The 11,542-nt window shown below is 62.5% G+C and overlaps 1 protein-coding gene across 1 annotated transcript; it reads right to left on the bottom strand.

Annotated features, from left to right (window-relative positions):
- Positions 1-1,672: 1,672 nt before the first annotated feature.
- LOC118251763 (zinc finger protein 777-like) lies at positions 1,673-10,052 on the bottom strand. Its single transcript, XM_050708515.1, has 7 exons — positions 9,983-10,052; positions 9,298-9,594; positions 8,637-8,763; positions 7,116-7,598; positions 5,867-6,055; positions 5,288-5,401; positions 1,673-4,650 (listed from the first exon to the last, which is right to left on the bottom strand). The coding sequence occupies exons 1-7, from the start codon at positions 10,004-10,006 to the stop codon at positions 3,824-3,826; spliced, it is 2,061 nt and encodes a 686-aa protein (XP_050564472.1). The 5' UTR covers positions 10,007-10,052; the 3' UTR covers positions 1,673-3,823.
- Positions 10,053-11,542: the final 1,490 nt, after the last annotated feature.

Here is an 11,542-nt window from a genome sequence, read left to right as displayed (position 1 = left end):
CAGCCGTGCCCTGGGCTGCAGCAGCAGCAGCACAGCCGGCAGGGCGAGGGAGGGGATTGTCCCCCTGTGCTCCGCTCTCGTCAGACCCCACCTGGGCGCTGCCTCCGTGGTGGGGCCCCCAGCACCGGGACGTGGAGCTGCTGGAGCGAGCTCAGGGGAGGGCACGAGGATGCTCGGAGGCTGGAGCAGCTCTGCTGTGAGGAGAGGCCGAGGGAGTTGGGGTTGTTCAGCCTGGAGAAGAGAAGGCTGCGGGGAGACCTCACAGCGGCCTTCAGTGCCTGCAGGGGCTGCAGGAGGGCTGGGGAGGGACTCTTGGGCAGGGGGTGTAGGGATAGGACACGGGGTGACGGCTTTAAGCTAAAAGACGACAGATTTAGGTTAGATACTCAAAATCTGTCACAGTGAGGGCGGCGAGGCCTGGCGCAGGCTGCCCCCAGGAGCTGTGGGTGCCCCATCCCTGGCAGTGCCCAAGGCCAGGCTGGATGGGGCTGGGGGCAGCCTGGGCTGGGGGCGGGGGGCCCTGGGCATGGCAGGGGGTGGCCATGGGGGGCTTTGGGGCCCTTCCCACCCAACCCATTCTTTTATGCTATGATTCTGTGATTCTTTGCTCCCGCAGCCTCACGCCTCAGGGAGGCGATACTGGGGCTGACGTGTCAGGAGTGGCAGCTCTGCGGGCAGCGGGGACAGCGCGGTGACGGAGCAGTGGCACAGGCTGCCCAGCACGGCGATGGGGTCCCCATCCCCGGGGAACGAGGACACGGACCGCGATGAACAGCACTGGGTGGCCCCCCCCAGGAGCAGGGATGGGACTGGAGCCTTGAGGCACGGGGGCAGCACCAGGTGGGACCCCGATGGCCACAACCACGATCAGGCCGTGCAGCAGTGTCAGGGCACTGCCGGCTCAACCCCAGGCCCCTGCCCTGCACAGGGTGTCCCCATGGGGCTGGTGTCCCTGTCAGGAGCAGCACCCCGGGGTGACGGTGACACCCTGGGGACACCCCGGGGATGAAGGAGGGGGCCATGGCGTGCTGGGGACACGCTGGGGATAAAGAAGGTGACAGTGACACCCTGGGGACACCTTGGGGATGAAGGAGGGGGCCGTGGTTTCCTGGGGACACCCCAGGGACAACCTGGGGATGAAGAAGGGGACACTGACACCCCAGGGACACCCCAGGGACACCTTGAAGACACCTTGGGGATGGAGGAGAGGACAATGACACCCCGGGGACACCCCAGGGACAGTGACCAGGCCGGGAGGTGGCAGTGATGATGCTCTGGGCGTGGCCTGTGCCAGGAGCCCCACCCACTGCCATGACCACGCCCCCTCCCCGTGCCACGCCCAATTCCAATGGCCCCTCCTGCTGGGGGGCTCTGTCCCCACACAAGATGGCCGCCGCCATGGGCGGGGCAGGGCGGCCATGACAGCCGAGGGCACCATCAGCGCCGTGGCGGTGCCATCCCCAGCCCCTCAGCACCCTACGGTTGCCCAGACGGCGGCCGGGCTCCCCTCGGCACCCCACAGCTGCCCCGGTGACATCCGGGCTCCCCCGGGGCTGGCGGCCCTTCGGGAAGGTGCAACCCCAGCCTGGCACAGCCCCTTTCAGCCCGTGCCCACCTTCCTTGTGTCGAGCTTCGGAACGCTGTGTTTAAAGCAAACAAAACCAGGCGCGCGTACAGACAAATACTTTATTGACTCCACGGCCTGAGAAAGGGAGCTGAGATTTCCTACAAAAAAAGTTGGTCCCAGTCACAGCTTGAAAGCAAACGCTCGGGGCCAGGCAGCCGGCGGCAGGGAGAGGCTGCTTCCTCCGAGCTGCCCCGGGGCCTGCACTGGCTGACTCGTACCCTGTAGTACTGGGATCAACTGGGCTCACTGGGATGGCAAACTGGGCAGGGGTAACCGGCTACAGCCCGCACCGCAGCAGGGCTTGCTGTTGGACCCATCACCTCACGGCCCTTAAGGCATCGACCACCCTTGTGTCCTCCAGGGCTTCGCAGCACCCGCTTCCTCCTGCTGGGGGCTGGCATGGGGCAGGGAGCGCGAGACGGGCCCAGAGGAGCCCCTCTGACACCACGCCTGGGCACGGCCGCGCTGTCCCTACAGCCCCGCAGGGAGGTGGCCGGGCACCACCCCGCAGCGTACACCAGGACACGGCCCAGGCAACGTCACCTCGCTGCCCAAGGCCCGCCACTGACAGCAGCCCCACCTGCAGCCCCTCCGACCGTGCAGGTGGCCAGGAATGCAAAATCTCCTAAGGAAACTGGTTCCCAACACTCCCTGCCCAGAGAGGGGCAGAGACTTAGTGATTTCAAACAATAACATCAAATAATTCAATGGAAACAAAGCAAAAAAACAGCTTGGGAGTCCTATCAGCCTCTCAGCTTGGCCTGCACCATGATGCCTCCAGGACTGATTCCCTTCTCTCTGTACACGTGCTTCGTGCTTCCCAGCGGCGTGCCCGGTGTGCACAGGGCTGGGGACACGTGCTTCAAGTGATTCCTGGGGCCACCAGAGCCTCGGCTGGCCTGGCCATCGTCGCCCAGCAGGGTGCCTCTCCACAGCGCGTTGAGGTAGCTAACATAACCAGTCTTCCACGAGATTAGTGACAGAGGGAGCGTGCACGGCTTCCAGTCGCAGTGGGGCTGAGCGGAGGGGATGCTCCTGCACAGAGCAGCTGGGATGGCGCCTGGTGCCAGCCAACATGTCTGAGCCCGAGGAAGGGTCCTTGCACAGGCTGCAGCTGCAGCGCAGCAGGAATCCTACCCACCATTTGTAAAGTGACCATCTGCGCAGGCTGGTCTTGGGGCACCAACCCTCCCACGTAGGATTTTGAAGGCTGGCCTTCTCAACGGAAGGACCGGTGCCGGGACCTCAGAAACACCTGCAGCATTACGCAAACTGAAGGTGTGGTTTGTTTCACTCTACTTGTCTTCCAGTGCAACACACAGCTGTTCCCAAGCAGATCCCCTGCGTGGCCGATTTCCTCAGCAGGATGGGGTATCCGACAAGCACGGCCAGGACGACCTGAGATGCCACACTCTCTGCCTGGCGTCTTGGTCAAGAACCATCAGTGAACTGAAAAGCTCCTTTGGAACCCACTCTGATCTGTCAGTTTGGTTCCCTCTGTCTGTCCTCTTCACTGTGTAATTGTGTTTCCAAAATGAAGCGGTCAGCTTCAGCATCGAATACTGGGTGAGCTCAACAGCCGGTTGCAACTTCTCTTGCTGGGCTGCGTGACCTATCTGCTAACCTAGCAAGGTCAGTTTGGGAAGTTTCATGCATTAGCCAGCAGACACGAGTTTGAGAAATAGCAAAGCAATATTTATCACTGGAGGCTTCTGTAATTTGTTCCACATAACGGTATCCAAGCTTTGATTTATTCTGCAACTTGGGAAAGCTCCAAAAATCCAGCTGGTGGATGGTTCACAACCCTGATACCCCACCACATACAGAACCTGTCTGAACGCTCACCGTTTCTGCCCAGGGACACGAGCAGTTCGGATGCCTCCCGTCGTCATGTCACTTGCCCCCAAGCTGCTGTCCTACTTCCTACTCTCCCAACAGGCTCCCACTGTAGCAGCAGCAGTTCTCGAGTTGGACTTGATCTTTGTGGGTCCCTTCCAACTCGGGCTGTTTTAAGAGTCTGATAACTGGAAGTTTGAGTTCCACAGCAGCCACCAGGAGGCGCGTTCAGTGGAGCAGCTTTGGCTGCAGTGGGCACGGGGCTGGCCCTCGGGTGCCCGGCTCAGCGAGCGAGGACGGCTCCTTGCCAGGCACCTCCGGGGCTGCTTTCAGCTGGGGCCTCCTGGCCGCAGTTGAGTGCTAGACTGTCTTGGGCTGCTGCCTTTCCAGGGCTTTCTGCCGTATGTGAATTTGCTCGTGGCGCAAGCGGTGAGTATTGCGGGTGAAGCCCTTGTTGCAGGTGGTGCAGCGAAACGGCCTCTTCTCAGAGTGGGTCTGCAAGTGCCGCTGGAGGGCAGAGGAGCAAGACAGAAACTTGCTGCAAAGATCGCATTTCAGTGGGCGTTTCGTGTAATTCCTAAGCGTCGACTGTGGGGAGAAATGCGCCCTGGACAGGCTCCCTGTGTCCTGCTCCTCCTTGGCCTGGCCCAGCCCGGCCCCCCCAGCATGTGTCCTGTTACCCAGGCTGTGGGCAGTGCTGCCGGGAGCCCTGCGCAGCTTCTTCCTCGGCCCTATCCTCAGTTCTGGGTGCGTGTTCCCCCAGACCTTGGCCGCAAAAGCCCTGTCTTGGGTGTGGATGGCCTGGTGCAGGACCAGGTGGCTTTTGTCTGCGAAGCTGATCTCACACACCGTGCATTCATAGGGCCCCTCTTTGGCATGGCTCCGCTGGTGGATGATGAGGTTGATTTTCAGACGGAAACGCTTCCCGCACTCGGTGCAGGGGTGCGACCACTCACGCACGTAGCCGCGCCGGCAGTCGCCCATCAGCAGGCTGTTGCTTGAGCACTTGCTTGGCTTCTTCTTGCTCCTGGGCTTCGCCTGCTCTCCTGGGCAGTTCTGGATCGCTGGGTCAGGAGAAGTTGCAGAAACGTTTTGCAATGCGTTGGGCCCCACCTCCTTCTCCTCGAGGCTTTCAGGAGGAGAAGCCCCTTCACAGGCCTTCTCATTTTCCAGTAAAGAGCCTTCCTCTGAAATGAAACAACACAGACATTCCTCACTCACGCTCCAGGGACAATTCCACCTTGTGGTTTTAGTCCCAAAGCACCGAGCAGGCTTTCTGCAATAAAGGAGCTCCTGACAAAGCTGAGAACGCAGTGTGGAGAGGCGCAGGTGCCACTGCAGGGTCCTGGGCTAAGCAACTCAACAACTCAGCGTGGTCTCGGGGGCAAATCTGTTGCTCTCAAGAATCGGGCTGTGCTCTGCTGCAGTGCCAACAGGGCAGGTCGTGCAAAGGGCTCCGCCTCTAAAACCACGACACCAATGATGGCCACAAGATGTAGCAGGAAAAAAAAAATCCTTGGAAAGCTGTAATCAGCAGTACTTCCAGGCCCTTTGCTTCTGTCAAGCTTGTAACTGTTGCCAAATGCCAAATGTTCAATGCCAAGCACACTTCCCCTGATTGCTGCTAGCAGGATCCCTGTCTGGACTCACTCTCTGCAGAGATGACAGGGCTGAACACCCCACCTGGCACCAGATCCCTCCCTTGCTGGGTGACAAAAGAGGACCTGGAATGTTCCTCTCACCTCCTATTTCAAGCCCGTGAGTGAGCTGGGAGCTGCTTCTTGCCCACAGAGCACGATGTCTGCCATGCACAGGGTAACTCACCAGAGCCGCGCTCGGCCAGGTCCTCTTCCACCTCTGTCTCATGCTTAAGTTCCCTGCTCAACTCCTCTCTCCGCGCACTCAGGGACGTGACATTCAACACCAGGATGGGGAGCTCTGTTGGCAGAGAAGAGGAAAGCAACTTTAAACGCCAGCGGACAGCTCACATCTTCTTGCTTTGGCGTGATGCTAACTGGAGACATGCTGGGACTGTGCCGGAGAGCCAGAGCCAGCTGCAGCTCAAGAAGCACACAAGGACCAAAAGCAGAGAGAGGTCTGGGAAGAGTCCCCAAGGAGCCACAGGTGGTCACCTCTGCAGAGCAGCCTCATCCATCCTAAACTCTCCCCATCAACGCCATGGGTGGCATTCCCACTGTGCCTTACGTTCAGGCCCTCGAACCACTTCCATTTTCCCTTGTAGCACTTTGACAGCACACCCCAGCACTTCTGCCTTTCCCTGGTGATGCTCCTCTAAGCACGGTGGCTTGCCATGCCCTCCTCCACGGAGGCTGCTGGCAGATCTGAGAGCTGGGACGGGAACGGCCTGTAAAAGCACATCCTCCTGGCACTCAGCTAACTTACCTGTGCCGGCTTCCAAGGGGACTTTCTGTTCTCCCAAGGCTTCTTCTTTCCGGCCCGTCTCATCTGGTGTTTGTGGGGGCTCCTGACCATCTCGGATGCAGGGCTGTGGGGTCAGCTGGCAGCCTCTGGTGCAGAGCTCTTCATCCCTCTCGATCTGGGAGAGGATGTCAGGCTCGGACGCAGCACAGTCTGCTCAGGGACAGGGAAGCAGAGGACAGCGCGTTTTGTTAGGAACTGGCTGCACCACTCCTCTGCTGAACTCTCAGACACTTCAGAGTGACCCTTCTCCCTTAGCCCCCGGGCTGGCAGGCAGTAAGGACAGACACGGACACAGCACCCACGCTCTAACAGGCAAAGCGACGCTGCCGCCTCGGTCCTATGGAAGGATCCACCCGTAAGGACAGCACTAACTCAAGCACAGAGAAAACCTACCTAACAGAAGGTGACTTGACCTCTCAAAGGAGAGGGAGAGGCTATGCCTGTGTAACACCTTTTTCCTCTCTTCCCAGGAGCTCTTGAGAAACCAACCCCCAAAGACACACTTGGGGCCTGCATTGTTTCTGGGTAACATTCCTCAAAGGGCAGAGCCGGCCCTCTGACCCCTGCCAGTGCTCGCCCAGCCTTTCACGAAACTCCTGTAGCCCCCCCAGCTCCTAATTCCAGCAGAAAAGAGCTCTCACACACAGCTCTGCCTTTGGCTCCCTCTGGGTCTGCCTGTACCTTTCCAGTGTCTCCTGTTTTTTGCCTGGCCTCCATACTCCAGCAATCATTTTTCCAACAATTCCATGCCATGCCCCGAGGTGCTCCTGCCTCCTTCTGCAGCCCCTCGTGCTAGCAGGCTGCTCCTGCCTCCTCCCTCCACTGCAGGTTCCTACTCCCCACCACGGCTCTACTCTCACCAAAGCAAGCAGGAGCGTCTTTGGAAGCACTGGGGCTGATGCATGCCATCAGGTGAAGGACTGCAGAACTGCACAGAAACGGAGCTGGAAGAGATCCTAAGAGATCTGTCCCACCGCTCCCAACTCCATCCCAGCCCCTTCTGGTAGGTTTTGTCTGTTGTCTCCCCACGATTCGTCTGGCCAAGCATAAATGCTCCTCTTGGAAGTAAGATTCAAGGCATTCCACGGACAGTTAGCCAACAGAGTTAACAGAACCTCAGAGCAGCTCATTTCTAACAAAGACAGCGATGGGAGATCTGACGAAGCAAGGACAGGAACTGCCACGTCCTCCTGGCACCCATTTAACTTACCCATGTCATCTTCCACGTCTATGTCGTCTCCCAAGGCCTCTTCCACCTGGTCCGTGTCTTCTGGTGCCTGCGGGGGTTCCTGGCCATCTCTGACGGACGTCTGCGGGGGCTCCTGGCTGTCCTGGATGCACGTCTGCGGGGGCTGCTGACCGTCTCGGATACATGTCTGCGGGGGCTCCTGGCTGTTTTGGATGCACGTCTGCGGGGGCTCCTGACTCTCTCTGCTACGCGTCTCCAGGGGCTCCTGACCATCTCTGATACACGTCTGCAGGGAATCCTGACTGCCTTGGATGCACGTCTCCAGGGCCTCCTGACCGTCTCTGAGATATGTTTGTGGGGGCTCCTGCCCATCTCCGATGCACGTCCGCGGGGGCTCCTGCCCATCCTGGATGTACGTCTGTGGGGTCTCGCGACAGCCTCCGGTGCAGAGCTCTTCATCCCTCTCGATCCGGGAGAGGATGTCAGGCTTGGACACAGCATAGTCTGCTCAGGGACAGGGAAGCAGAGGACAGCGCGTTTTGTTAGGAACTGGCTGCACCATTCCTCTGCTGAACTCTCAGACACCTCAAAGCAAGCCCTCTTCCTTAGCCCCAGGGCTGGCAGGCAGTAAGGACACTGAGATGCTACCCGCACTGAAACAAGGGAAAATGGTGGTGTCGATTTCTTAGTCCTGCGTTGGGATTCACCCATAAGCACAGCTGCAGCTCAAGCACAGAGAAGATTTAAATAATGGAAAGGGACATAAAATCTCAAAGGAGAGGGAGAGGCTTTGTCTTCGACCTTTTCCTCCAATTTCACCGTTAGCGGTGATTTGAAGAGTAAATCTTCTGAGCTATTGTTATCAGATTACTTTATTTCGGGTGTAGGGACAGAAGAATTCCTGCTGTGTAAAAACATCTACATCAGATGGACCACGCGAGGAACAGGTTTGTGCCTTCTACAGAGAATTATCTAGAAAAGCGAAGCTTCAGCTTCAGTGACTGCACCAACCAGCGTGTTACCAGTCATGCCCACAAAACAGTTTTTGATGGGCAATCTTACAGCCCAAATCATCCGAGCACACGTCAGGTGTCCTTAGAACTGAACATAGTTAAATTGGTTCTTTACCGAGGCACGTGGAAATGTCCCTGTCACTTCAAATCACGGCTAAAGAGACAGAAAACAAGAACTCGTTCAAGATGCAATTATCAAACTCCACCCGGATAACTCCTGAACTGCGCTGGAAGGTCGTGATGGTTCCCTGACCCTTCAATCCCCTTATACAGTCACTATGAATAGCATCTCCTCTGCGTATGTATTATAACAGATATCGTTTGTATTATTACTGTTACTGTTATTTACTGCAGATAGCTCTTACAAGCAGGAAGGAAGGAAAAGGAGTGGGACTGGCTGCCCAGGAGAGGTTCTGCGAGCTATGGGTGTCCAGCCCCACCGCACCAGACCACTGGTGGGACTGGAAGGAAGCTGCCCAGCCTACACAGAAAAAGAAATTCACCCAGAGGAACACACCCTGTGCCTTACCCAGGGAGATCAGAGTCTCGTAGTTCCCCCTCATCACAGCCTTGTACAGATCCTTCTGCCAGCTGTCCAGCGTCTCCCATTCCTGCTCGTTGAAGTACACGGAAATGTCATCAAACGTGAGCGGTACCTGGAATCACAAGGGTTACACACTTGGGTGACGTCCTCCGCAGCTACGGGGAACTGGGAACTGCACACGGGCACGGAGCGCTCGCTGCTGGCCTCGGGGTCTCCGGGCAGAGAGCACAGCGTGCCTGGACACATCAGGGCTTGCACGCCCTGGGTTCACAAGTGCTCAGCCGGGCCAGCCCGTTGCTGAGGACGCCGTGGCACTTCCCACGCTCCTCCACAGCTGCTGCAGCGGCACTCACTGAAGTGCTCCCGGGGGCCGGCGTGCAGCTGCGGGCTGCTGCCCCTCCAGGGCTCAGGGGTGGGAATCGCAGTGGAGGGCACGGGGAGGCCACCACAAGGGCAGCACCGTGACACTGCTACCCGAGGAGCTCTGCGGGGCTGCCTGATGTGTTTCTGGGGCTCAGGGCTCGGACCAGCCCAACCCCAGGGCTCCTCACCCAAACCACGACGGAGCCGGGGCCGGTGCCCCGCGAGGCAGCCCCTGCTTTGCCGCCCGGGGAAGGGGTTCACGGCCCCGGCCGGGCACCGTTACCTTGGGCACCTCTCCCCGCGTGCCGGGGGGCAGGCGCAGGATCCAGAAGTTCCTGTTCTTGAGCAGGTTCTCCACGTTGTCCAGGCGCTGCTGGAGCTGCCCGTAGTCCTGCAGCAGGCTGCCCAGCGCCGCCAGGTTGCTGCCCAGCTCGCCCACCAGGTTCTCGCAGGCCAGCAGCCTCCGCTCCGCCTTCTCCGTCCTGCTCCGCAGCTCCTGCAGCTGCTGGGCCTGCGCCTGCTCCGGCCCCGCCGCCTGCACGCGCCTCAGCCTGCCGGTGCCTGCGCCCCACGACGAGGCCTGGGAGGGGACCGGGGCGGGGGGGGTGAGGGGCGGCCGGGGGGGGTCCGCTGGGACCCCGGGTGCTCCCGGGGGGATCCCCCCGGTCCTCGTACCCCCGGTCCCTGCACCCCCGGTCCCTGCACCCCCGGTCCCTTCAGCCCCGGTCCCTGCACCCCCAGGCCCCGCACCCCCGGTCCTCGTACCCCCAGGCCCCGCACCCCGGGCCCCGCAGCCCCGGGCCCACCCTCCCTTGAGGCCCCGCCGCACCCCCGCCACCCCCCGGGGCCCCGAGGCGGCCGCAGCCCCCCGGCCCCTCTCAGCCCCGCGGCCCCTCTCAGCCCCGCACCCTCGGGAGCGGCCCCGGCCGTGCCCAGAGCTCCCGGGCCCGGCCCGGCCCGGCCCTCACCTGAGCGGGGCCCCGGCGGGACATGGCCGCCGCCACCGGCACCGCGCGCTCCGCACCCGCCGCCACCGCCGGGCCTGCAGGGGGCGCTGCGGGAGGGGCGGGGCGAGGCGCAACGCGCCGGGGGCGGGGCTTGCCGCCGGGGCGGGACGTGCTGCAGGGGGCGGGGCTTTGCTGCCGGGGGCGGGGCTTGCTGCGCTGGGGGCGCGGGTTGATGCCGCGGGGGCGGGGCTTGCTGCAAGGGGAGGCGTGGCCTGCTGCGCTGGGGGCGCGGCGTGTTGGAGACGGGGGCGTGGCTTAGCGCTGAAGGGGGCGTGGCGCGGCTGGCTGGGGGCGTGGCCGGGCCGTGGCGGGACCTCGCGGCGGGACTGCGGAGCCCCGGCGCCGCCGCCGCCCGGTGCCGGCCCCGGCTCCCCGCGCCGCGCCGGGTCCCGCCGTGCTCCGACCCGACCCAGAGCCCCGGCATCGGCCCGGCCCGGCCCGGCCCCCTCGCTGCTGTTGCTGCTCCCCGAGGCGGCGGCGGCGGCGGCGGCTCGGGTGAGCCCCCCGCCGGTACCGGGGGGAACCGGGGAGAGGAACCGCCCCGCCCCGCCCCGCCCCGCCCCGTCCCGTCCCGTCCCGTCCCGCGCCGAGCGGAGCCGTGGCCGGGACGCGCCACGGCCGTGCCTCGCCGGGTAGAACCGGCGGGACGGCCCCCGGGCACCGGGCACCGGGACCGGCTGCGGCGGGGAGGCTCCGGCGGCCGGTCCGCGCCGTGCAGGTGAAGCGCGGGCGGCTCTGGAGCGTTCCCGTCCCGATGTCCCGGGGGGAGCAGCGCTGCCGTGCCCCCAGCAGCACCGGAGGCACCGTGCGCGGGGCGCTGCGGCAGGGTCGGTACCCGCGGGGGGGCTGCCCGCAGGGGGACCCAGCAGCGCCGCTGCGTGGGCGCATCCCGGGGGTGTGCGGGCAGGGGGTGCAGGCACATCCCCCGGCTCCCTGCTCTTGGCCACCTCCGGGGACACGCGGCCAGCAGTGGGGACAGGATTCGCTTTCGCAGTTACAGCAGAAGCGCTGGCCGAGAGCTCCCCGCTGCAGAGCCTGGAGGAGCTGGCGGGGAGGGGGCCAGGCCCACCCGGACCCCCAGGCAGCGGCTCCTGCGCCCCCGGCGAGGGGCACGGGGCAGAGCTGGGGGGGCCCCACTCTCATTCTGGGAGGTGCTCGCTCAGAGGTGGGGCACGGCACGGCATGGGGTGCACGGCGTGGTACCGTGCACCAGGGCACAGAGTGGTGTCGCCATGGCAGATGGTGGCATGGCACGGCATGGCACGTGGTGGCACGGCATGGTACGGCACGGCACGGCACATTGTGGCACGGCATGGCACAGCGTGGCACGTTGCAGCATGGCATGGCACGCCGTGGCACAGCGTGGCACATGGAGGCATGGCATGGCACGGCGCATTGCAGCACGGCACGGCACGTTGTGGCACGGCACGGCACGTTGTGGCACGGCACGGCACGGCAGAGCTAAGCACAACGCCCTCCGCAGCGGCACAAGCTGCACATCCCCGCGCCGGCTGGCAGTGG

This window comes from Cygnus atratus, chromosome 2, assembly GCF_013377495.2.
Source record: "Cygnus atratus isolate AKBS03 ecotype Queensland, Australia chromosome 2, CAtr_DNAZoo_HiC_assembly, whole genome shotgun sequence".
NCBI lineage: Eukaryota > Metazoa > Chordata > Aves > Anseriformes > Anatidae > Cygnus > Cygnus atratus.
Note: the sequence above shows the minus strand (reverse complement) of the source record. Positions and strands in the feature narration are given on the sequence as shown.

Bases quoted from the DNA above. Each gene is read 5' to 3' on its own strand.
- LOC118251763 (XM_050708515.1), bottom strand. From the start codon at position 10,006: ATGTCCCGCCGGGGCCCCGCTCAG. The intron at 7,599-8,636 runs GTAAGGCACAGG...GTCCCTGAGCAG, and splicing joins CGAGACTCTGATCTCCCTGG to ACTATGCTGTGTCCAAGCCT. The intron at 5,402-5,866 runs GTAAGTTAGCTG...CTCTGCCAACAG, and splicing joins CCCCTTGGAAGCCGGCACAG to AGCTCCCCATCCTGGTGTTG.